General features: G+C 44.2%; 1 protein-coding gene across 9 annotated transcripts in view; it reads right to left on the bottom strand.

The window, feature by feature from the left end:
• Positions 1–302: 302 nt before the first annotated feature.
• LOC131288676 (rab11 family-interacting protein 4B) overlaps positions 303–27,536 on the bottom strand; it is a 57,063-nt gene continuing 29,829 nt past the window's right edge. For 5 of the 9 annotated variants that reach the window (XM_058317836.1, XM_058317840.1, XM_058317838.1 and 2 more), the window contains exons 7-11: positions 5,295–5,429; positions 3,607–3,893; positions 3,248–3,542; positions 2,785–2,823; positions 303–1,932 (exon numbers count right to left, since the gene is read on the bottom strand). In XM_058317836.1, coding sequence (XP_058173819.1) covers positions 1,813–1,932; positions 2,785–2,823; positions 3,248–3,542; positions 3,607–3,893; positions 5,295–5,429 — 876 coding nt within the window. In that variant the 3' untranslated portion in view covers positions 303–1,812. Of the gene's footprint in view, positions 1,933–2,784; positions 2,824–3,247; positions 3,543–3,606; positions 3,894–5,294; positions 5,430–5,822; positions 6,561–27,536 lie in introns of those variants that run through there. The other 4 variants (XM_058317841.1, XM_058317842.1, XM_058317835.1 and 1 more) reach the window with 3 other exon arrangements.

The following is a 27,536-nucleotide window of genomic DNA, read 5'->3' as shown; positions in this document are numbered from 1 at the left end:
AGCATAACCGTTCAAATTTTACTGCCTACGACAGACAATCGACTAACAACGTTTGGTTTACGTTGGTTACCTATGGTGTGATTAGCTAATGTATCATTACCTCCATGGAGTATCATCACCACCGACATCGATCAATCGATGATTCAGAAAAAAATGCTCAATGATGGAGTTCGTCGAGGGGAAATGCTTTATCATAACTTATCATTATTATTGAGTGTCGATAAAATGTGTACTGTGAATCATTCTATCTAAATCATACACTCGTAGCTAGTTTTTAAATTGTAAGTATTTTTATTCCAGCTTCTAAGTAGTAATACAGTTGGGTTTTGTTTAGTAAGAACGCTATTTTGGCATCCACGCTGTTTTAAAAAGGTGTGTTCTTTTTTCATGTTCAATTAATTCCCTAACATCTAACAACTGTTGTGTGTATGTATCCGTGTGGAAAACCACCAACTAACTTCACAGCTCCTGTTTTGCCGCCTTCGTTTAATTGATAACTTGCTAGCTCCGTTATTCTATTTCATTGCGTAAACTGGTTGGCTCACCAACTCCTGCTGCTGAGTGTTTGGTTATATTATTCCGATGTATGATATTCCGCCCCTCCAGCTCGTGTTGCTAAGTTAGTAAGGAAACAGGATAGTTTTGTTTTTTTTACACAGTATAAATGGTTCAATGTTTTCCTACAATCCTCTTACAATATTCTTCCAAGAAACATCGTCTTAAATTACGTTTGTAAATAGAACATCCTAAACGAACCATCAACACTTCAAAAACTGCGGGGAATCTGTTTAAATCGTTGCTTTATTGATGATTCGGCAACTGAAAACAGTTTTATCGAAACCCATTAACCTTGCATATGACATAAATTCGTCGCGAAAATTCCGAACTACGCTCTTCACACAAAATTTCTGTTTTTTCCATGCTCTTCTCTGTCCAATCAAATAAGTTAGTCAAAAAAAAGTGGTGTCAAAAGGTGTAAAAAGGACCGGTTCAAAGGAGGTTAGAGCCGGAGACAGAGTTTCTCTTTCTTTTACAATTCTACTGGACGACAAGCAGACAACAATATTTGCTGCTCAAGCTTACAAACGATACCTTCCATTTTGTTTACTTATAACTAACTTCCGCACTCAGTGTTTTACAGTTTACAACATTCAGTTAAAAAAAGCTGTGAACAAATATACAACTGAAGGCTTCTGCTCAAGTTTATCACGAATCCAATAGGCGCAGTTTTTACATCTGAACATATTGGAAAGGAAGGCGCATAATGAAGTTCATAAGTGTTTCTATGTAGAATGCCATTGGGGTTTTGTGTTAGAGTAGGAGGAATGCATCCTAGTGCGGCTGAAATGGAGAATGCAATTGCCTGTATAAGTGTCCGTATCAAACATAATACGCTCGCAGCAAATAGTTTATGTTTCTTGTGAGAAATAAGCGCGGAATCTCTCCTTGCGTGTTTCTTTCGCAAGCCGGTACTAAATCCTCCGCTTACTTCTTCTGCAGTTTGCAAGGTAAGCCTTGAATTCGTTTGTGTTTATCATCTTAAACTAGGTTATAAGTAAAAATAAGTATATATATATTGCTTCATTTCTCTTCATCTGTATGTTATCTTAACACTATCTAAATTCTAGCTACAAACACTCTCATCATGCTACCTAGTTTTGATTCTTTCCGCAACCGATTGGAACGCCATCTCTTTTTCCCTTTTCTCTGGCTCCCGATCACAATCGCATGCTTTCGAAACTGATCAGCAAAATCTACGATTTACGCACATTCAATAGCAGAGGCATCTACTTCGTTCATCGACGATCCGTTTCAGGCAGCCTTAACCTCCAGCAGCTGCGGATAGTTTTCCACCACATTCAGCAGCATTGTGTCGATATAGTGCTTCAGGCGTCGGTTTTCATCTTCCTTCTCCTGGAACGCTACCTGGAGCTGAAATAAAATTGTAATCAAGAAAACAACAGGTAAGTTTCAAATGCAGAAGCTCTTTTTACAGCAACATTAACGAAAGTGAGAAGAGGTGAAACACACAGACAGCAGAGTTTGCCAACACCAAACCAAAAGCATGTGCATTTTGTTATCAGACGAAGAAAAATATGCCAAATTTCATTGATTTTGAATATAAAATCACAAACAGCTTTCGGATGGTTTCTTTTTCATGCGTCGTTAGACACGATCTACTGGTTTTTGGCTAACTTTTTGTTTGAAAATGTTTGAAAATTAAAAAATAACGTTACGGTAACATTTCAGATGCCATATAGTTAACACGTTAGTTGCTACAACGGATCCGTGGGACAAACAACGTTCTTTCAAGTATGCCGGCATCGGTTCGCTTGGTTCGTCGTGGTTTGGTACAACCACCGGCAAAATGAAAAGCAGTAAGAAATTTGCGTAACGCTTAACGTTAATATGTAAGTTTTTAACTAATGTAAGACCAGAAACACATATATAACTCAAAACTAAATGTGTTATCACGTTCGTGAAAAGTCTTCATTTTCATTAAATATAAAAAATTATAATATCTAAGTAACAATAAAAAAACGATTTTGGTTGTTCGATCATGTTAGTATCTGCATTATAGTGTCAGAAGCGTCCTGAAAATATGCAATTTATGAATAACCAAAACCAGTAAACATAAGAAACCATAAAAACATGTAAAAGAAACACGCCACCGTGATGAACAGAGCTTGCCAAAATGCATCAAAACCCGAATGAATATTAGTGCATTTCAAGAGGAAAACCAAAGAGACAGTGGAGTACGCCATTCGTTGCCGTCAAACTAACCTGTGTTAATGACGCTAAAGTGGTCGAATCAACGGTATCCTGTGAAGGGGTGAAAAGAAGAAGATAACAGAAGCGTAACAAAACGAAGGCAAACGAAAAAGATAAAATAAAGAATTGCAAGTGGACAAATAGTCTAACACGTTGGCGCACATTGTTGGAGGGGGGAGTGAATAAGACGGACGGGGCTTGGGTGAAAAACCTCTCACCCTCTCCTAGGCGAACGATCAACGGCGCTATCAACGGACTCTGCAGCCGATGCAGTGTGAGATATCTAAACTAAATGAAGCGCGAGTGATAAGGCTCGAGATGTAACGTGATGTGACATGTAAAGAAACAAAAACGATACACCCTGCCCAACCTACACGGAATATAAGATAGAACCCATGTTTTGCCAAGTCCACCGACCGGCCCGGTTCGTAGTTCGGAACATTTGTAACGTGTCCTCTGCGGTGCGTTTGTTTACCTGATTCTGGCTCATGGCTTCCAGCTCCTGGGCCAAACTGTTAGACGTGCCGTTCACTAGATTGCGCCCTTCCTCTATGCTGCGGGTCAGCATCATGGCCTGCAGCTCTTCGTTCGCTTCCTCCAGACTTTTATTCTTTTGGCGCAGCTCGTCCATCTCCTGGTGCAGCTCCTCGAGCCGCAGTGACTCCGGTGAGGTCGTGGGCAAGGCTGGCCCCCGTTCCGAGCGTAGCCGTTCACACTCTTTGCCAAGCTCCACCATCAGCTCTTCCGCGGCCAGCTTTTCTGCCCGGTGTCTAAAAGTACCAGAACAATTTATTAAAAACCGCAACATTGCGTTGGAACCGTAGTTTGACTCACTTCTTTTCCTCAGCTTTCGCGTCGGCCAGATCGTGCTGGGAGGTCATCAGGGCGTCGCGAACCTTCTCGAGCTTCTCCTCGGTAGCGTGCAGATCGGCCGCCTGCTTGTCGCTCTGCAGGCGCAACCTTTGGATCTCCTCGCGCAGACCGGTAACCTCCCCCTCCATCGTTCGTATCCGGATCTGGCAGTTCTCATTCTGTAGCTTCGCTTCCCGCTCGACGCGAGCCAATAGCTCCCGATGGCGCTTCTGCTCCTCGGCCAGCCGTTCTTCCGCGCGCAGTTCAGTCTGTTCAGCGAAAACGAAACAGAAAAAGCAAATAAGTAATTTATTCAATCAAACCATTACCATCCACGGAACGAACAGACACGCCACGCCGTGTCCGCCATGTTTGGCCGGATGGTGAACGGGGAACTGCCCTTGGGCGGGACCGACCGACCATCCGCTTCCGGCCGATCGCCGAATCGTGTGACCATTCATGCAACAAACGATCCATTCGATCGATTCACCCACTGGAAGGGGGGCACACAGTATTGGATCATGTGTTTCACCGCGCGTTCCAGGGTGGAGAATACAGCCCCGACCAACTCTGACAATGCAACAGAGAGTGATGCGCCTGCAATCGGTAATGCTTCAAAGAACGTACACAGAACAATCCCTACAGCGCCAAGCAAGTCGTCCATCGTGTGTACAGAAGAAGGTAAAACCCATGGTAACAAAATTGCACCGCCGAGTCGTTGAACTCGAGTTTATCAAGTCCACCCTAATGTGCGCTATACACGCACACCGCCAGCAGCGGGCAGAGATTGTACGCACGACAAACATACCTTTATTACACAATGAATTATGAATATTCATTGTAATTTCACTATTAGTATGCTTGGCTGCCGATTTGGCCATCGCATCGACATCACTCTCTTTCTCTCTCCGTGCAAGCTTTTACACTTACCGCATTTCCACCAACAAAACATTTTGATAGGCTGGTAGATTGGTTATGCCATTTGAATTGTTTTTCACGATTAGGTATTTTATGTGTGTGTGTATTTTTGATCTATGCGAAAGGGTTTGAGGTACTAAATATTTTTCCATTTCAGCCCGGGGCGTCTTGAAATTATTTCATTACCGCGTCCTTAATGTGCTTCATCATAACATGGGTTTCATTATGAAATAAAAAATAAAATTTTCCTAATGTGCACATTATGGATACAATGAACGCCAAGAAATAATCATGTTCCATGTTGAAAATGTTTCATAAGACGAAACCAACAACTTGAATGAAAATTTTATATTTATTACCTTCATTGGGAAGTTGTTATTGTGTATTTACTTTCCCAATTATATTTGAGATATTAAGCAAAAACTAGACTAAAACAAATGCCACATTTTCTGAACGTAAACAAATTTGACAACAAAGGACGTGCATTTTCTCATCTAAAACGCGAAATGTATACACCAAAATAACATTGTTTGGTAGGATGCCGCCTTCAACTCAAACAACAATAGCGAACAATAGAATAATTACCGTTTAATTGGACCATTAATGACCGTTTAAAATCGACCCAAAAAGACGATCGATCTTCATTCGATCAACAATTAATCGCTGATGTTTCCGTGGGTAATTTAGTTTTCTCCCAAATGAAGAGCCTTATGCGGCGTAACCAGCCAAAGAAATAACTAGACATTCTTTACCTCTCTTAGCTGTTCCTCCAGCATGTGATAGCGCGCCTGAAGAACGGCATATTCCGTTTTGGTTCTACTCGTTCGATCGTCGACATTGCTCTGGGTATTCTCCAGATTGGTGACTTGACGCTGTAGGATCTCGAGCTGCGGAAGAAAGCAACGAGGGTTACGAATCAGTATCGAGGAATGGTAGGAACGGGAAATATTTGTAAGGAAAAACATAAAAGCGATGAATCATTTCTGAGTACATCCCCTGTCTGCCAATCGGGGCTGACGTTCGGACTTGGCTGGGTTGGTTTACGCATTTCGTGTTGCCAATGTCAAAGACCTTTTTAACCTAAAAAGCGATGCGAAAATATTCGCAACAATGCTAGACAGTACGGGCGTCATTCTTCACGCGTCGTAAATGCGCACTTGCTAGAAACACGCTGTTGATTTTGCTTCTACCCGTCAGGTAGAGGTTGCACAACAACCTCTTAAGGCGAGCGCGAAAGATGGTCGATGCGGTGGACCCCAAATCGCCGCAATGCTACTTACTTGTTCGTTTAAATTATCACATAGGTCTGTCTTGATAAGGTCGTTCATTTTACTGCTACTGTTGCTCGACTTGAGGATGTACTTGCTGCCGAGCTCCGGATTGTCGTTGATCAGCTTCAGGTTGTTGTTGATCAGGTTGTTTTTGGCATTCTTCTCCTCGATCGTGACCGAGCTGATGAGGTTGTTCGTTTTGTTGTTGAGCATTTTGATGTTGAGTATGTTACTGCCGACGGTGCCGCCACCGACGCCGCCGCCACCGAGCGCGGCCACACTGTTGGTGTTGTTGAGTTGCTGTTGCGTTTCCGTCAGCCCGCCGCCGCCGCCGTTTCCATGCTGGTTTGGGCTGCCGTAGTCGTCGAGGAAGAAGCCCGACTGCGGTCCGGACGACGGGAAGTCGTTCGGGTGCAGGCTCAGGAACGTTTCCTCGTCGATCAGCACCGGCTGGTCGGGCGGGATGTACCCGTTTAAGCGTAGATCTTCCAGACTAGATGAGGACGTGCGCGACTGCTTGTCGAGCGAGGAGCAGCCGACGCTGGCCGCGCTGTTGATCGGGATGCTGGGACCGACGAACTCGAACTGACCCTGCCACATGTCGTAGTCCAGATCGAGGCTGTCCGGCTGGCTGGTGGACGAGGGCGTCGTGGCCGACGTCGGCGTCGTCGACAGGTAGTCGACTTTCTTCGTGGTGGTCATCATTTTGAGCGGTGAAAGTTTGTCACTAAGTCGGTGCCAATTCATTGGGCCGGCAGCGAACGGTCATTCTTCACGCGATGCGATCGATGGCGAAGGCGGGTTTGCCTTGTTTTTTTTTTTCTCGTCTTTACACAAGCACTCACATACAGTTTTGCCCTTTTTTTAACACATACGGACACTCATGGCTTTTAAACTTCTAATGGAAGAGGTACAATAAGTTAAGGTATTGTTCACATCAACACGGCAACACAATAATTTTCTTCAAAGTCTATTCTCCACTCAGAGATTGTTAATGTTACGCATGAGATAATTTAACGACAGTGAACCACTACTAAGGAATGGTGATAACGATAAGAACCGTAGCTAACTTTAAAAAGTTATCCTCGAATTTACAGGAAAATTTAAAAAATGCACGCATCATGATGGATTAAATTAACGAACCAATGAAAATTCAAATCCATCGTACAATAAACCAGCCAACAGATGAGACCCGAAAATGCAGATAGCTGAGCCACAACTAGCCAACGAGTTTTCTTTACGACGTTTCCCGCTTTCCGCGCACTCGCGTTACCATTTTATTATCGGTAGCGTTTTCCTTTCGTGATAAATCAACATTCACTTGACATCCAACGCCGCAAACGCTCGACTCGCAGCCGAAAAAAAAAGTGGGTTAATGAACTTTCAAACCAATATTTTTATGATGCCCTTCCTTCCGTTTCATCCGCGCAGACTCGCGTGAACGAGTCAGCGTTTCAACGAACCTGCCTTTGATGGCTCATTTTCCAGGTGAATTTAATTTAACAATTAATTCAATTCCGAGCTGTGTGTTAGGGGCTCACTCACGTTTCCGACGTTTTACAGTGCGTACATCCATATTCATACCCTCGAATGACCGTATCCTAGTAGACATATGGTTTTCTGTACCCCTTTCGCGCGCGACCCACTCAACTCAAGATGCTCGGGATGGAAAAGATTATTTTCTGTTTTCATGTAGCTTGCAACGATTTCGTTTCATTCGCTGCTGCATCGTTATTTTCACTCTGGAACACGTGTCGCTTCGCGGACAGCAGCGAGTTGAAAATTGGCATGGAAAACACCCGGCCGCGTTGCTGATCATTATCACGGGAAGCGCTCGGGCCCGGCGTCATGTACGGTTAATCTCTCCAAAAGGCTAACGTTTAATGAGCTGAACCCGGCAGGCAGCTCGCACGTCGAAGAAGTAGCCTCGTGCACGGTGGTGTGTTAGGGAGGCCAAAACTCATGCGAACTATCTACTCCGACCGTTCGTCACTTTCTCGAACCTCACACTTACGTGAGTTAATATGTGGTGCTACTTTCGATTTCGTTTCTTCACCCATTCATCATCCGAAAAGGCGGTCAGAGCAAGCAGAGGGCAAGGGCGCATAAGGGGCCACGAGCATGACCACCAGTAGAAGGCAGACACACGGCACGTACGTGAAAGGAAGGCCTAATTAAGCTCTGCTTTTTCGCTCCGATCTCTAGGAGCCGTTTGGCTTAGTTTAATGATTAAAACAACGAACGCGGTGGCATTGTTGACACACTGATACGAATACAATCGCGATCGCGTGTTCCACACAACCCGATCTCTTTCACCAGAATCTAAACACACACACGCTCTCCGCAGTGGCAATTATGAAGGTCAGATCCAGTGGAAACCACGAAAGTGGGACATCATTATATTACATTTTTGATGCATTATTTGTGGCACGTTTCCTTTTTGTAGAACAAATTCATCGACATTATTTACCACACACGTAATAAAAGAAAAGAAGCACAACGAACTAGTACATCGAAAAATGATCAAGAAACTTCGTTCACCTTTTGCCATTTTCGGCTCGAAGCTAATAGAATGAACGGATCAAAATACCCGACGACGGAGTGAAATTGAGTGTTGCACCAAAGAAGATAATTAAGTTTTTGCATGATTTAATTGAGCCGTTGATTGATCTTTCGTCACTTCGAATGTGTGTGTGCTTGCATTGCGCTATGCAGGTGTATGCAACTGCCATTTGCAATGGAACACGGTAATGTTTTCCAACCGATTTTGTAGACGGTAATGTCCAGTTGTCCGTCCAATGGTTGGGCAAAGAAGTGCGAGCATTTAAAGGCAAACGCTGGGAAACGTACATGCCAACATTTGTTTATATTTACATTTATCCAGTAACATTCCATAACATTCGGAATTAGATGATGAAACTTTTTACTTAATTATTTGAATGAGGCAGCACATGGCTTGTTTGAAACGATTCCCAAAACTAAATGCCCACCTTAAAAGGCATCTTTAGGACAAACAATGTGGTCAGAGGATTGCAGTAGTTTGTGTGTAATTGATTTCAAACAGCACACACTCCATTCTTGACAGTTAAGCTAAAATAAGTGCTTTAGTGAAAATGAGTACCTTTCAAAATAAGCTAATCACTCTCACGTGCATTTAGCAACCACATTTTTGCCATTGGAGGATTGCAAAGTTTGCCTATTTAGTCAATTTTACTGTTTCTTGTCCCTATGCAGGCAATAGTGTGCACGCTTACAAATATGGTGGACCAGAAAAGGGCACTAAAAGCAACCCACCGACCACGCTTGATGATGGGGAGAAAAATGGGCAGAAAGTTACGGAGCGTTTCTACCGTTAGCTGCAAACACACCTGAACGTAGTGAGTAAACACCAAAAGCAGATACATTCATTCACAAGCTCTATCTCTCGACTGAAATTAAACGTCGCTTCGGTAACGACTTCGATTCTGCCTCGACGAGAGCCCTTGGCAACGGAAGGGTGTCGTGGTTGTTGCTGGGGCTGACAAACATTACTACGCCTTTTGTCGTATGGCCACCACTCCGACAAGCGTACCATGCAACGTTTGGTTCGGTCCGTTCCGTTCGCATGAACAGTTACCATAACCGCCAAATCCGACAAAGGCAACCATGGCAGCAGAAGCATAAATCGGTTTGACTACCAGCTCTCCAACTTCCAACGAAGGAGGAACGAAACGTCTCCCCGCATTTTCTTGAATGGAAAATCAATTTACCACCGATACGTGACTGGGTCGGCAGCAACCTCCACCATATCCGCGGGGTAGGCACAAGTGGGAGGACGGAAAAACCAAGCCTGTGTGCCAGCGGCTAAAAGTGCCCAAACATTTGTGGGCTCGCGGCTTCGCAGCTGTGCGCAAACAGAGCCCGAAATGCAAGCAATGTGTTTCTGGGGAAGGTCTTCCGGTTATCTCACCGATGTAAGGAACGATCTGATCCACCGCTACTACCGAGCTCTCTGGCGGTAGGGACGGCACAGTTTGAAGTTCCGATATTGATTACTTTCGTTTTCACAGCATGTTTCGTGGCTGGAATGTTGATACAACCTTGGGCTGTATATAGTTGATATCGTTAAAAGTGAAAAAGCAAAAATATGAACTATCACAATCGCGTTGTTAAGCAACTTTGTTTTCCCCCTAACATGTGTATGATTTAAAAAGATGAACCTGTCACGCGGCGATCAAGACGAAATGTGCCACGTTGTATCCAGTTTAAATATCATATTTCGGAACGAGTTGAACGTCTCTGCTTTAAACACCTTTGTTTCTTTGAATCAATCATTTTTTTTTCAATTTTCGTAGAAAAAAAAACAACAACATTGATTTCGGCATTGGAACAGCGCGTTTCCCTCAGCGATTTGACCATGATCAACTATTTTCGGTTACGAGACCGCGTACCCAGACAGCTGACGAATTTTCCACAGCATCCGGTTTCGAATTCTACGCCATTAAAGGGTGTTTTTTTTGCTGATTGATGAAGTGGTAGAGTAATAAAGTTTTCATAGGCTGTTTTTTTCTCTATTGGCTACGTGTACTACGGAACTGGAAAAGTGCCGAGCATAAAAAGTTAACACTGGTCATAATTTGTTATGAGTAAAATATGAGAGCGATGTTAACGAATCGTTTATGTAACCGGATAAAAACGAAACCGAAGTTCGAATGACGAATCGGAACAAAAACTAAGCCACAGTGTCGCTGTTGTTCGACATATCTAAAATGTTATTTTACCATATCAATTTATCGCTCATTGATTTAAAATATTTGAAACATTTCATTTCAAGGCTAGAATGTTATTTTGCCTTGAATTTTTTAAATTTATTAAATATTTGATGAAGAAAACTTGGTTATAAAAAATAGTTCTGCATATTCTCGATATTATTTTCTTATACAAATCTTGTTTCACAATCTGCTCACACGCTGTTAGGCGTTGCAATTTGCCTTATAACAGTGTTTAGACTAGAACGGTAAGAAAAACGCTCCACCTAGGAAGGTCCTCTTCTTACAATTTTTAGTACGATCATGCACACCGAGATCGACCATCTCCGTTTTGGGGTGAAAGCAAGCGAGCATGCCGGCAAGCCAGGTAAAGCGGTTCCAGGGCAACGTTACGAAATCGTGAGTCGCTTGATGTCGGATAAAAAGAAACAGGTAAGCGCAGTGATCACGTTACACTCCGCAGTGTGTTTGCACTCCATCACTGGCTGAATGGCGTGCGGTGGAGAGAGGAAACATTAACCGGGCACTGGGCAATTTCTGTAGGAAATCATTGCCATGTTTACACGATTATGGTAATTTAAACATTCAAGCATCTGAAATCCAGCGACGCAAAGCGGCGGGAAGGATGGTTTTATGATTTAAAAAGTTATTCTTAGAGGCATATTCACCCTTCTTTTCGCCAAGAATCGTGAAAAATTGGATACTTGAATAGGTTGAATTTCTCATGAAGCGCTTTGATTCTAACGCTCGATTGCTTCCATTTTTTTCCTATTGATCATAAAACAAACAAGACTCGAGCGATCCTCAATTACTATGCGAAAGAAAATTTGGCCTTATTCTGGTAGATTCCATAATGATCATTATCTAACGCTTGTTTTGTTTTCAATAGCTCATCAAACATACTGTCTGTTCTCCATCGATCATTTTTGCATGCTTTTGTGCTGATCATCCCAAAGTATTCCCTTTATTCAGTTTCGAAGGCTAGTTGTCGGATGTTTTCATCCAACCATTGTCAATCAGATGCATAGGTGCTTCCCGGTTTCATCGCTCCGAAGTACAGTTGTTCAATTTCCGTTAGGCAAACCATTACGGGCATACACTTGGGTGTGTGTTGGAGAAAAGAAGCGGTGGTTCCTGTACTTCGACGCTGCCTTTTCGACTCCAGACATTAAACAGAAATACGAAAGGGAAAATTCGAACGGTTGTTGTTTTCATGAATAACAAATCTCTCTTCTTAACCCTGTCTTTTACCCGGTCTAGTTTCTTGAAGCTTTGCCATCCATGTTCCACCACCGGCGAGGGCTAAATATATCCAAAACCAGACGGTCCTAAACTCAATTCTGTTTCCCTTTTCGAGTCCCCGAACCATATTGGAAAACAATGATTGTCGGTGAAACTGGCCCAGAGTTTCAAGCTGATCCGTAAGTCGTACCATATTGCATTACATCATTTTGCTTAGAGTCTTACTGTTTTATGTATGAACGGTACAGGCAAAATGGGACGTTTGATGCAGCATTTACACTTATGAATTTTCCTAATTCGATTATGAACTTGCTTGTGCTTCCTCCACTTCTGTGTTTTGTTGGAACACTTATATTTTTAAATTCGCAGCGGAACGCATTCCATGCAGCACGGTTTCACATTCAATCAAACGTGCCGGAACATGTCGCAAGCGACTTTTCGATCGTCTACCCTTTCCTAGTTGCATGTATTCGGTGTGTTTTGTAAAACGACGAGATAAATAGCACAGCTGTCGGTGCAGCACTTCAACACCACAAAGGAAAGTGAGGCAAGCGCAGTTGTCGGAAAATTGAACGTCTTGCGAGCGATGGATGGGGTTGGGACAACGCGACTGCATCGTGAACTACACGGACGTGTAATTCCCGGTCCCGTTTCACTTCAAGTGGACATTAGACATGCCGCACCGAGGGCAGGGAAGTGGTAGGTCGATCGGTCGGTGGCTGGTGAAGAAAGCCGATCGTTCGCCTCACACTGGAACCATCGCCATAAAGCGTGCTGCAACAAGCGGCCAGCGCATGCGGTGACTTTGAAAGGAGATCTTGCACTCTGATTAAATTGCGAGTCGAAGAAATGTTTTCGATTTGCATGGTAATTCCAGCAAACAATCGGTCGCCATTTTGGACCAATTGCTTCTACGCGACACGATGTGATTCCAGGGAGCTGACCGGAGGACCGTTCTCCTGTTTGCGATGTTCCACAAGCGCGGATGACGTCACGTGACTACTGGCGTTCCGGCCGTGTGCTGGTTGATAATCGAATGATTGATGTGTGAATGGCTAGTGTACACTATCGAGATGGAACCATGAGAGTGACCCATCAGTGCATGGAATCCCTTAAAGGGGCCTGCAGTTTATCCCGGCATATGGTCAAACCAGTTGCTTGGTTTCTCTTTCGTTTGATGTCGATGGTTCGCATGCTGGGGCAAGGGCCATCGACCCCACACCGTAAAGCCTCAAACTAGCATAAAGATCAGAGGACGGGAAAAAGCGATCACTTGTTAAATTAACTTAGACGCTTCAGTCCTTATTTATAGCATATTATCACCTCTTTCTTTTTCAAGAGAAAATAATGACGGGGTCCGTACCAGGTTAACCAGGTAGAGGAGATTGTAGAAAGTGTCGATCGTGGATTTAATAGCAGCTTGTAATTAATTATTTCATGATAATCGTTACATAGCCGAAGAACAATTAGCAGATGGATGTCGGTCCTCGATGGAAAATTAGTAGAAAGAGAATTTAAAAAAAACTGGAAGTATATGACAATTTGTTAGTACGACGAGAACCGCGAAATAATTAGTCCGGTACAGCACTATCGCTCCACCATGGAATTGTTGGTACAGTACCTCTTGCCAGCGTTGTCGTAGCTTACGGGACGCCAAGACTTTCGCCAAGGCGCGCTTAACTAGTGCTTACGCAAAGTTTATTATGCAAATGGCGCAATTGCACCGAACACAAAGCCTCACCGGTAGTTATTCTGCGCGAAGCAGTCGAAGCCTTCGCCCCGCTCAACCATAGACAATCACGTATTTGCTCCGCACATCGCATCACTGCAAAGGAAATGGTCTGCAGAGAAACGAAAGCAAAATTGGTCGCCTCGCAAAGGAGATGGAAGTACGAAGCGGCACAACATCCGACCAAACGTCAGTATTATGCAGTGGCCTGTTGCGGAGTTGCAGAGCCAGAAACGTGTTACTAGGAGAGCATCGCGCCTACCACACGACGATTATTCTTCTGCGCCGCTGTTATGCTGCCCCCGGTTTCCAACCTTCGGTTGATTATAAACTGGTCCGTGGCGTTGAATGCACCGGAAGCCGTGGGTGGATGTCGGTCGTATCGTGTAGTACACTTTTCGCCGATTCAGCCGCATGTGCATTGAACGTCGGACCGGAAAGTGTGAGAATCGTGGAAGGCAGCATGATCGCCTTGCGTTCCATAAAAGATAAGTTTATTTCCTTCGTGCCGTGGAGGAAAGGGCAAGATTCTTTTTTTCTAACACTGTCAACACATGGTCAACCTTATCGGAGGTAAAAAGGTGTTATATTAATCAATTTCATGAATCATAAGTATGCAAAGCAAAGCAAGACGTAATAAAAAAAGAATCTGTAAATTAGACGATTTAGGATGGAAAAATTTCAATGTAAAATTTTTAGAATGTAAAATTTCTACGTTCAAAAGGTTTAAAGGCGGCATATTTTGAACAAAATTGTAATCTCAAATCGTCTATTGAAAAATAAATTTCGCTCACATAAATTAATTCAATGTGCGCGTTTCTAGATTGTGCTGCTTGAGCATACGTGTGTGTGAGGGTTACATTGTCTGTGCGTTTCAGAATTGTGTGGAGTTTGTTGTAGTTTGCAACGTGAATCAACAAACTGTTGCAATTATTGTACCGGAAGAAAGTCGTCGTTTGGAGCCGATGGGATGTTGGAAAAAAGGAACTAGTCACGAGATTGTTCGAAGAACGAGTGTTCACACGTACTCGCAACGTAAACATTAAGCCTTACTGTTGCTTGAAGTTATAAAACTGTCGAACGTCAAATGAATTTGCACACAAAAAAGGTAGCAGTGGAGCCACGAGATCGCTTAGAGGGGAAATCAAACGCGATCATCTCCATCAACACCTCCGCACTAAAGAGTTCCGCTGGTGTAATCTTTCCGTCGTCTCTCACGATCAGCGGTATACATAATACATCCACATTTGCAGATGGTATCAAAGCGCACAAACAACAACGGAAGTGGAGCATAATCTGTAGCCATTTCCCTTTCTTATGCGACGATCAAATGCCTCGGGCGAGAATATTCGACGGCGAACTAAACAACACCTTTGATCACATCGCGAACCCCATCCCATCCAGAGATGATGCTACCCGTGAAAAGTGAATGCAGGTTCCCGGCCATCGCCCGAGTGACAATCCATTCGCTCTGCACACAATCATCCCAGCTCTAATGGCCGGAGACTGCGTGTTTATGCAAGAGCATCGAGGATTTGATGCAGACGGAGTTTGATCCACGCGTCAAGCCAACAAAAAAAGAGGAACAAATTCACTCGCGGGACGCCAAACGACGCACATAAATAGTTGTGTCGTCCGAGCTGACAACATAACACGCAGCCTAGTTCGCTGGCTTCTGGCGTAGCATACAAATCAGCCACAGCAGGGCAACAAAGCCACGGTTACGGCCGATTGTGACACCCGTTGGAATGGCGTTGCCTTCACAGTGCCCCGCCGATGGCGTCAAAGACGAAAACATAAACACCGAACAGCAGCAGAAGAGTGCTGCGCTGGGAACGTTGCATGAAAAATACATTTTTCGCCACCTTTGTCAACAACCAAGCAGTATATATTTTAGTTGGTATCTTTTCGGTTGCCGGCCAAGCTCCGGAGCTAGATATTTACGATAATTTACGATGCAAAATTAAAATGCTCCAGCTCATTAGTAAATTATTTTTCCACCTTAAGCGAGTTCTCATGTCATAGGATATGGATGAAAGATTGTGAAATATTACTCAAAATTTCCATGCTTCTAAGAATGTTCCTTTGATGGAACAAACCTTTGGAAAAAAGAGTTATTTGCATAGACCTTTTCAAGGAAAGGTAGCAATGCTGGGAGCACGATCACCGTGTAAACAAAGGTTCATCGAGAAGACAAACGATGACATTCGTGGGCAAAACATCAGTAGGCCAACAAACAAACTACCTCAGTTGGGGTCTTCCGCCGTCACGGTATACATGGCGTTGGAGCGATGTAACGGCATCGAAGGATGCCGAGGGCCCCCTGCGCACTGGTCACAATGATTTTTAGGGTCTATGCAGTCTCCCTCCCCTGCACCCTCCCCCTATTATCTAACAACTCACGGGCGCGTGACACTTCCGTGCCCGTTGGACGCCATAGTTTGGCCGCTTGCTGCTGTCTGTTACACTAACCCAATGCGCCATTAAAACCTCCGGGGACAAGACACCCAGCGTGTGGCACCGATCCACCATCGACGGATTGTGGCGGATCGAGACGAATCGGAAACTGCGGTCGAACTTCTGAAGGAACGCGTTACCTAATCCCGCCCTGAACGATCAATCTCGCCGTACAACAAAAGGCGTGTGTTTGAAAGTAAAGCAGCGTCTTTCAACATGCACTGCAGCTGCAGGCGAACATCGGGTGCAGAGGAGAGTTTAAACTTACGCCTCCGTTTGTCCGAAAGGTGGAGTGTTCCGTCGTGTATGCCGCTTACGCTGACAAGTGTTAAAGCTTCTATCATTGAAGATCGAAATTAAAGTCGTTTCATCCAGTTTGATAAACTGAACTTAGCCACGAATGTATAATACAAGAGGCAGCAGTTCCTCATTTTATTTAATATAACAAAACGGTTATACCTTAACTCTCGAGCTTTCACACAATGTCATATGGATTTGCAGCATTAAAATATACACAATAGTAATAGAAAAAGATTGCTGAGAAGAAGAAATGTCAATGGAATACCATGTTGCAGACAATACTGATTTTGGGTAATAAGCAACCGATAAAAGCTTATAGCATTCTTTATTCCAGCCCAAAACCATTCACAAGTACAGCAATTTGAAAATCAATCCATTCGCGTTGCACAAGCCAAAAAAAAACAAAAAAAAGGATTGCCTTAAGGAGGTAACAAAAAAAAAATTACCTTCGCCAACGCCATGAACGACCTTCGTAATTGTAGGCCGTTGTAAGAAGGAAGCCTAATGAAACCATTCGCTGTGCCGTACCGTCGTCGCGCTGCTGCTGATCTGACCTGGATCGACCGATTTCCAAACTTTCCATTCCATAAACCCATCGTCAAGCTCCGCAAACCAGCCAGCCAGTCAGCTCCATAAAGTGGAATGATTTTTTTTTCCCCTCGAAAACGAATTTTCGGCTACTTTTATCCTCCTGCCTGCCTGCCTGCCTCTGTCTTTTTTGCGGCCGTGAATCTCCTTTGGCACGTTCGAGGGAACGCGGAAATACTTCACTTTACGAATGATTTTCGCTTTACACCTCAATTAGTGAGCGCTGCATGAGTGATTTGTGTCAGCGTTCGATTCGTGGTGCAGTGCCGGTTTACAATTCGCCAGCTCCGCCGTCGATCATTCACTAAACGTGGCCGGATCTGCGAAAGAGGTTACGGCAGCGTGCGTTTTGCGTTCTTTCCACCAACCAAATACGCCACTTCACTTGCAGGGGACAGGAGAAGGTTTTGGCAGGCAAAACACAATACGACGCACAGCTCAATGGAAGGGTTATTTTATCGCAGGGTTGGATATGGAAAGGCGCGAAATTCAACAACCACCATTGTACGGCAGGAAGTATCGATTCGATTGAGCACACTGATTTGAATTTCAACATACTCGTTAAAACGAAATCCAGTGAAGCAGCGTTCAAGTTACACAATCAATTACGCTGTTGGGATATATTCTGTTTTTTCACGTCGTCCCAGTGTATTCCATCCACGTTGGCCATCGATCAAAGTCTGGCGGTTTAGGTTTATTAGAAAAAAAGCCCCATCAATCCTCACCAACGAAATGGCTGTAGATTTGTGGTAAATGAAATGGAATTTTATAAAAAGCTAAACAAAAAGGTTGTTACAAAAGGCTTAACATTAGTCTTCAGTAGCATGAACGCATGTTTGTTACGACTGACACTAGGAACAGGCGTTTCTGACGTTGCCCTCACGTTTTCCTTTCGTGCGTGATAACCGAATGGTTCAATTAGGGGTGGCTGGGGTAATACGCACCCCTGGGGCAATACGCACCCTTTCAAATTTCCCTTGAAAAACGAGTTTTGGACGCGTAAAAAGTAGTCACCCTGTAAGATCAAACTAAAATATGGTCACCCTGTGAGTTTGATACCTCTACATCAACAGAAACGCGAAATAAACGCAAAACAAAATCATTCTCAGCTCAGACAGTTTTTGTTATAATGTGACGTACCATTCCGCTAAGGAATATTAAGTGCAAAAACCGATATTTGCCCACGAGGAATACGAAATTTAGTGAATTGAGAATCAGTGCTTGAGACTGTTCATGAAAATTTCGGGAAGTATGCAGATTTACTCATATTTTAGTTGAAAATGTGTTCAACTATGAATGGGGGCAATATGCACCCAGTATGTCGGGGTAAAATGCACCAGTTTGTAAACAAACTATCTTCATTTGACAGTAGATGTTGCCTCTTTGTTGTGGTGCGTATTGCCTCTTTGTTGTGGTGCGTATTGCCCCTTTGTTGTGGTGCGTATTGCCCCTATGTTGTGGTGCGTATTACCCCTAGCAAAGGTGCGTTTTGCCTCAACCAGATACTGATCGATCAAAAATTGAAGTTTTTCAAAACTGAAAAAATTACGTTTTTCTTAGCGAAAAAAGCAAACATTCCTGAACTGGTAACTAGTTTAAACCTTTATGAATCCTATTCAGTGATAAAATCAACAATCAAGAACCAAGTTGATAGAAAATTTTATAGTTTCCTACTGGGGTGCGTATTACCCCATCCACCCCTACCAAACACCAGGAGGCCCACGAAAGTCACGACATTTGTCTTTCGACGGATGAAATTCTTACGCTACCACCCCAGTTGTGTCAGCAGACCGAACTGACTGACTGACGGACGGTTCAATCGGCCAAACCAGCAACTCGACCGCTAATTGAGCTAAATTAGTGCAAGTGAAACGTTGAAGGCCAATTTAAAGCAACGCTCAGCACGCGTGTTACAGTGCTTCGTAAAGTACCCTGCGTGTTGGGAGGTAGGTAGCGGTAGAATAGCGGATCTTCAGGAACCATGGTCATCTCACACTTGTCTTGCTCGATGAGGATGGATGAAGACGGATCATGTTAGAATTTCAACCAGAGCAGAAAGTCTCGGAACGTACACGAGAAAGCGGCCAACGGGAAGCTAGAATAAAATCGTCTTCCGAACGCCGATAGGAATAGCGGTACTCGATACAGAGCACAAACACGGTGAAGCTAGTGGGATAGATCACGTTATCGGAACTGCGAGTCGGCAAATGATAACAGCTATCTATCTGCAGGGGAAGCAAATAAATGTGCACACCTCGAACATATGTCGGGAATGTTTTATCGCAACGAACAGGCGGCGGCGCGACGCATCCGAGTGAGGAAAACGCGAGTGTTTTATCGGCTGTTTCAGGGGGATTTTTTGTTCCTCAAGATATCCCCCCCAACTGCTGGTTGTAGGTGTGGGCGATTAGTGATGCGATTGTTTTACCGAATGTTTTACACGCCTTAGCCTCGGTCTAGTTACGTGTGCTGGCGGCAGTTAGCGCACCAGAGAAAAACTGTACTTGCTGGTTTCGCGTTCGCTGCCAGGAAATGGGTCAGTCAACGGAAAAGAAGGAAATTACGCCGAGGTGCCGAGCATTCGCTGTGCTCCCGGAAAAATTGACCAACGGGAGACGCGTGTGTGCTGGAAATGGGTTTTTCTTTCTTCGCTGCGGGCTTGAATACATTTAAATCCAAATTTGATTAAATTAATTTCGCTACAGTTGAACTCCATCGCGTAAGTTTCCCGAAAACTAACTGTTCCCAAGAAAAAATACGTTCTTCATCGTTGTTCGGTACTTTTTATCTTTATCTACGATGATTGTTATTCTTCACTGAGGACAAAATCTTCCAATGACTCAAGTAACTTGCTATTGCGTTAAATCATCATCAAGTAACATGGATGAGCTTAAGCTGACCAGTTGATCCTATCGAGACTCTTACTTTTATAGGATCGCAATGGTAGGGTTAAACCACCGATGCCATCGTTATGGCGATGGATCTCAAAGGTTTTCAACTATGTGTAGGTTGTGCCTCAGTCAACCCGCACATTTGGATCAAGATGGCGATATGGTACAGTAAAATAAAAACATGTGCATAATCAACCGGCGTTTTTCTCCATACATCTGATGGTTCAACAAACTCCGACCGCAAGATTCCACACTGCATAAAGACTCACTAGAACCGATGCCGACGCACTGAACCAACGACGGCTGGCTCCCGGTTCGGGGATCCTTGGTGGAAGACAATGTCGTAATTTGTGGCACTGTATGACAATCAACTCATGTCTTTCGAGGTAGAGCAAGTTAAATATTCATTCCCGTGGTGCCGACAACTACGACGTAATGATTTGTGGGTGAAACACCTTTACCGAAGGTTCCAACCTAAAGTAGACGGAAGACTAACCTAACCTCCTCTCGCTGTTGCCTCTGGTTTGCCATATTTGTTCCCCTCGCTTGGATACTAACTAAAGAGTGTTACATGTCCACGAAGGCGGAACGAATATTTTATGTTCTTTTCGTGTTGCTTTCAAAGCTTAGAATTTGACTTTCATATACCGTACAAAAGGTACCATCAGTAAAGTGAGTTTTTCCTATTCTTTTACCCGCTCAATTTTATGACAAACCACATGGAATTACTTTTCGTAGGAGTTTGCAGAAGAAGAAAACGAGTTTGGGTTTTCTTGCTTATGAATATTTTTCGCAACAACTAAGCGCATCTGTGGCGAGCCATGGAACAGCTACAGACGTCCAGGGCTGGTCACGGTAAGCGACTCCATAGGAATTTACGATACGCTAGAAACGGTTGAAGGATGATGCTGGCGTCTTATTTCATGCTCTGGAACGTGCACCTAAAACAAAACACCATGGCTTGACCTAGCCACTTCCGAGGCGTGTCGTACGAACTTAGGATTGTGCCTTAATTAGCTAGGGCATTCGCTCATATGGGACAGAATGTAGAATGATTTATATGCCACCATGCACCAGAGCAGTACCCAATAAAAAGAATTTTAGACTTCGCGCATGCTCCGGAAACATCGATAAGAACGCGGCAGGAACAACTAAAATCTAACATCCTCTTAAACACATAGGGAACACACGCTAATACGCCTGTTGTTAATTCTCGTTACGCATGACGTAAGTGCACTGAAATTAACGTCGAAGTACGACCATCTCCTCTTCCGCCAGCTAGCAAACGAAACCTCCGACACCAAAACGCCGCGACACACTACCACACAATCACGATATGATGGACACGGACAATTACGGGCGGAACCGCGCTCAAATGGATGTGGCTTCCATATCGGGGCGTAAAATCCATTTCCGTTTGACTGCCTTGCCGAACGTCGACACCCCCCGGGTGGGCGGCCAAGCGCAAACGGGACGCGGCGTCGAGGGCAGGTTGTTCCAGCCAACAACGATAAACGCTCTGTCACTGCGGTGACTTTTGGGCCCCATTTTTCTAAGAACCGTTTCGACCTTCAAATCGTCGGCCTAATCCTCCAGAGTTTTGGCAATGTCCCCGCATGTGGAGTGAGGCCACAGCAACGCAAAGCCTGATAAGATTATCTTTCGCGCATCGTTATTGGAACGTGTGCCCCGCAAACAACAAATCTCAATGTGCGGATTTGGTAGGTCATAGCGCCTTCCGAACGTCTTCCGGATACTTCTTCGCATTGTTTCAGTGGTCACGCTGTCTTAAACCTTTCCATTCTCTTTCAGCCATGGGCCACGAATGGAACGGATTCTTTCATGCTCGATTGACGGCCATCATCGTGCGGGACCTTAGCTCGTCTTCGCTCGTGCTTCTAGAACACGCTCTCGTACGCTAAATACGCAATCAACCGTGACGGTTAGTGCCGTGATACTAACAACTGTGCTTTCAGCACGATGACTACGCTCAACTAGAAGGGAAAAGACCATATGATTGGTGGCAGACCTGTTGTTATCATAACCGTAAAGTTCCCGTTTTACCCCAACATGCACAGTAGTATCAATCTTTAGTGAGTGTATAACGACGTTCGGAGTGGAGTCCATTTACGTCGTAACTAACAAAATAAAAAAAAACCAACCCAGTAAATCCTATCGACCGAACATTACCGATATGAGCGTGCTTACTGTGGCACGCAATGTTTAGCATTGGCGAGATTCTTGATAAAACCAACCACGATGGGGAAACGCCATCCACTTCTGGATGAATAACTCGGACAAGGCCTTATGAAGTTTACAATCAGCTGCTTTATGAATCAACATTAAATTAAACCAAAAATTGAGCAGTCTAATTAAGGCCAGAACAATGGCATTACCACCAAGCAACTGACTCGCAGCAACCAATAGACTCGCAGAAATTGAAAATAATATTCTTGTTCTGGGCTTTTGATGGCTATATCCGAGGAAATAGAGCTAAGCGCGGCCTTCTAAATGTCTAACAATGCACTCCTGTCAATATCTGACGCGTCGTCATCTTTTTCTCACAGATTTAATGACTCCCAATTTTCTGGTCTCACACTGGCGGTACTTAAGTGTGCCATTGGTTCCCATGTTAGATCCACTATTCTTTCCAATACGTTTCGACCGAAGATGAATGATACCATGGCCTTAACAGCGGGTTGAAGTAGGCCTGGGATTGCCTTCGGATGGGTACAGAGTACAGAGTGGACGAAAGGGAGGAGTTCACGAATTTCTCAAGATCAAAAGTGTCGTCTCTCAAAGGCATGTGGCCATTGTCTATTCCAGGCTGTATCCGTGGATTGGGTCATACCCGCCGAAGAGTGTGAGGTCGTGTTTAGCTCGAGGGGAACTCAAGTTCAAAGCAATTTAGACTTCAACAGCTACATTCTCGTTCGTGCAGAAGCGTTTGGTATTGGAAATGGTTCCGTCCTTATTCGATGCTCATTTTGAAGATTATATACAAGCGGTGCTAGACAACATCAACCAGAACCGGTATCGGTATCGCTATTTGGCATTCACAATCAGCTACAAATGATCACATAGTGGTTCGTGGTAAGTGTGTCAACGAACGAAATCACCTCTCTCAAGCTAAGGAAATATGTATTCTCCATCTTGTCCTCCGATACAAACTCACTCGTGTGTAATGTTTTATACCACACGATCATCTTCTTATCACTAGCGAAATATATTCCACACTGACAAAGGACGTCGTCACACTCGTATACGTTTGTAGGTAAAATCATCATCCGCATAGCTGCATGTTTTTCATACATGTATTGACTTCATATAATCCACAAAACCACATTATATTTCATGCATGAAACGGCAACCAAAGAAACTTGTGGCACTAGGGTCGTCTTGGCGCATACATTATCACTTTCTTATCTGCTCACCAAACCTCGCATTCACCGGCAAGGCACGCCAAATACACACCAACCAAAATGATCATCCGGTGAGAAACACAAGGTACATAAAGAAACAAAAACTGGCCACCATATGCGATGAAAGTATTTCGAAAGGAAAGTAAATCACACTATTCATAGTAAAACAACACGCGCACACACATCAAAAAGACAATCGGACCGAACCCCGCGGCGCAGACCGGGTAGGATCAGGTTTTCCCCCTCCCCTTCGGGGAAGGGGTGATGGTGGAAAAGAAAAGTGCCATAATTAAAGCTTCGAAACCGCATGCATCATCCTGCTGCCTCTACTGGCACCGAACTGCAGCAGCACGGGGGAGGAGTGCATAGCAGCAGCAGCTGGAAAATTCGCCTTGAAACAAAACCAACAACAACGGAAAAAAAACGATCCGTAAAAATGTTTTAATAACACCACCAATCCCGGACCGAAATAATTGTGGTGAATAATGCACGAACGCGCGTGGGGCCGCACACGAATGAAGCTCAAAAATATGCTCTCCGCCACTGATCACGAATGCTGCCGTAGTATTTCTCAAACAAACCTACGTACACTTGCAAAACACCCCGACAGAACACTGCACACAAGCGAACTAAGCCGCCAACCGCGGGGGGATGCGCGCGATAACGGATCTCCTCCCCACAGCTGATCGTTGGTTTGATATGCGGCAGGACGCGTTGAGGAAGTGGTGGTAAAAATAAACCGAAATAGAAAACAAAAATGCAAAGGAAATTAAACCCCCGAAAACGAAACAACGGGTGCGCACGTTGATGGCAGCACTACGAGACGACCGGTTCGCGAGCTGCGGCGCGACTGACGTGAACATCCGCGATCCAAACGGCGGACACCGCGATCGAGAGAGTGAGTGACTGCGACGCGACGGCGAAAGTCGCGCTCCCGGATCCCCCACTTTGGGGAATGTTAAATCCAATGCACTATGAACGCTTTCTCTCGAATGTATTGGAATAATTTCTTTAATAAGGAATATATTAACATCAGAATAAAATACATTTTTGAAAATGAACATGGCTATTCTAAGCAAGTTACGGGAGGAAACAATTATGCCTCGATGCCCTTATTTTAAACCATAATCACCCATGGGTTTTATATCGTCTAAGTACTACCTGAAAAGTAAACTGCATAAAGCAATCCTGAACCAACCAAAACTAGTCACGTATCAATTTAAATTTGGTTTTAAAAACCATATTCCTTTTAACTTCTTAAATGGACTTTCTGATTTTAGCCTGCATTTTACCTACTGTTCGTTGTGTATGCGGAATTGTTTCTCCGGGAGTTACCTCGTTGGGTTACCCCACTGAGAGAGTGTTCGTTGTTGCGGGCTTTGGCTCAAACAATTTTGTAAACACGCAAACATGAGTGACTCCGAAAACACTGCTTCAGCCTGTTCCGTGTGTTCGACTATGCCGTAAATTAAATTGTTGCTGAACTAGTTTACAAGACATAATAGTTTTTTGTTGTATTTTCTTAGTCGCCCTTTTACTAATCAGACGCATTACTGTACGCACTCCGGGGCACTACCGGAGAAAAAAATAAATAAATAAAACAACATCATGACGATGTTGTTGAGGCTGTTTGAAGATAGTACTTATCAGAAACGTGCCACAACAATTGCGAAAACATTGACATCTTCCTCACATTTAAATGAACAGCAAATGTGAATTCCCTCGCTCTTTGCTGTTTGCCAACAAACCTTGGCAGCCAGATTATAATTTTGAGCTACCTCAGCTATTTGAATCCTAATGTCATTCGGAATAATCTGTTTTCACAGCAGAGTTTATTTGCACAGCACTCGATCAAATATTCTACGGTGGCTTGTGTACACCCGACTCGTGATCGTGTCTCACAAACATTTAAATCTACATATCATAGCGATGGTGTCGTGGAACAAACTCGCTCGGGTCAATATTGATCGCCTGGGATGCACACAAACAGCCGCCTTACGACGTCATCTAAAACGGTTTCGAAATCTTGACCCTCTGCCGTGGCGGGCGTTTAGAAGCGATGGTTTGGCTAAAATTAACCACTGTCGCCCGCGGTTGACACAGTGGACTGACAAAACGAAACCCACTAAGTATAGCCAACCGGTATGCGATTAGATGCAGAATAGGTGGAAATGCACCAAACAACCCTAAGTAAAACGCGTCCACGACGCGTGGGATTTTCATTTACACATTCCTGAAGACAGATTCAGTCGTTGGCCACGGCAAACACCTTTGCCAAGAGCAAAGGCTCACGACGATGACGGCGACAGCTGTTTTTGCTTTGTTTCGTAGCACTCGAAATCTTGGACGACTACTAAGTGTGGCACGAGCAGCTGCTGCACCATCTTTCAAACGATGCATTTTCTCAGCATGCAGTAGTTTTGAAACGATCCGGGCCTCAAGACTGTCGCAATACGCTAGATATATGAGGGATTAAAAATTTGCTAGAGAAATATTGAGCACCCAACACGATTTACTACCCCTGCTGAGATATTTCTTTCCTTCTATATGTCGCGATCGCGCTTATCAAGAATAAGGAAATGCATTGCACCATGGCGGCTTACGACGGTTGGATGCAGCGGACGCTACCCTCCACCGATGCAAGGGCAACAACTACCTAGCAGCAGACGCTCATCGGCACGAAGACTACGCTGAACGACGGTATGGTGATAAATTTATTTGTCACTTCCGCTACATCTTTTGATCCAACGAGATGATTCGATCGTTGCGTCACGATTGCCACATCCGCCGATGGCCGCCCCATGATATTAGCATAATCATGTGGGATATGCCTTACATGATTAGCCTAGCATGTTTCTGGGAAGCAATTGTGCTACAGATGCAAAGCATCACTTGTTCGCCCCGTTTTCGACTGAAACGGCAATCAAAAACATATGTCGAGCACAAACGGCAATGCCCCAAACACAACTGAAACTTCTGTATTGTGTGAGTCAAGGAAAACCGTACGAAACGGATACTTTATTTTGCCTGCCTCAAACGGCTGGTGCTCTCGGAAGCAGAACCGTTGAGGTTTCCGTAATCAAACACAACTTTTCATATGCACCAATACCGCCTGCTTTTTTGACTCACTTTGTCTGCTCTACTTGCAAGTCGAGTCGACGCATTTGTCATCGTTCACATGAAGCAATTGTAAATGCTTGTGATTCACAGCGCCCAGGATGATGTGCGGGCTTTTGGCGGACCATTCCTGAGCTGCCGTCTATTTGCTACGAATGTCAAAGATCAACATAACCTGCAATCAATTTAGATCGCATAACGTGCTTCTTTTTTCCCCCGCTCCGCCGAAGTAGAAACAAATTTACAGCACCATTTTTTGCCGGATGATCTCATTGTTGGCCGAAGAAAAAAATAACAAACCTTCAAGTGATGTTTTATACTGTTTCGCACACAGAGAGCGTAATTCCTGGCCACTAACTAAGACAATTGTGCCATGACGCGGGTTATGCCGCTCGGGAGGCAACCAACGAGACACACAGTTCTCATTCTACGCGTGGGTAAGCATCCCCACGGCGCACAAGAAACACCGCAGTGTCTCCCACTAAGAAAGTTGCGCACATATCGCCAACCAAACGACTCGTCAGGCACTGCACACACAATGACATCGTTTAAACGAACGGCACAAATGTACTAGAGTGTACGACTGGACATACGACGAACAGGCGGGAAGTTAGATGATCCACTAACATTCAAATTAAGTTTTGTGGCGATTTGTTCGCAGATGAAACAGCATAATGACGCAAGCGAATTTTCACACACGAGAATGAGCGTAAATATTGCCCAATATCGTTTTTTTTGCATTTGCAAACATTCACATTAAACGCATTATAGTCAAGTTTTCTAATGTGTAGATAATTTTAAATGGACGACGGAGATGTCTAATGAGAAGAATGCATTAAATAAGGTGGAATTAAGCGCTTCCAACGCAGTTTAAAAAACGTATCTGCATTAAAATCTAGTAAAACAGCGATCGGTTCATACTGAAAGAGCTTCTTCGATGACTGTAGGCGAACATTGACCTTACCATGTGTATAAAATAACGTTCTGTGCCATTTCCATCGAAACACATCCAACGGGACGCACTGGCATAGGAATGTGCAAAACAAAAAGCCACATCAAACAACGACTGAATATGATCGCATGACTAACATATTGCAAACTGTCAAGTGCTCGTTCATGTTTCCCATCACTCTCATCTCTACGTCCCGTGAGCGATGAAAGACATGCACGATGTTTGAGATTTTCACGCTCATTTAAAAAAACTCTTTTCAGTTCCGTGTGCAACGGCG

This window comes from Anopheles ziemanni, chromosome 3 (assembly GCF_943734765.1).
Source record: "Anopheles ziemanni chromosome 3, idAnoZiCoDA_A2_x.2, whole genome shotgun sequence".
Lineage (NCBI taxonomy): Eukaryota > Metazoa > Arthropoda > Insecta > Diptera > Culicidae > Anopheles > Anopheles ziemanni.
This window is presented reverse-complemented; position numbering and strand designations above follow the sequence as displayed.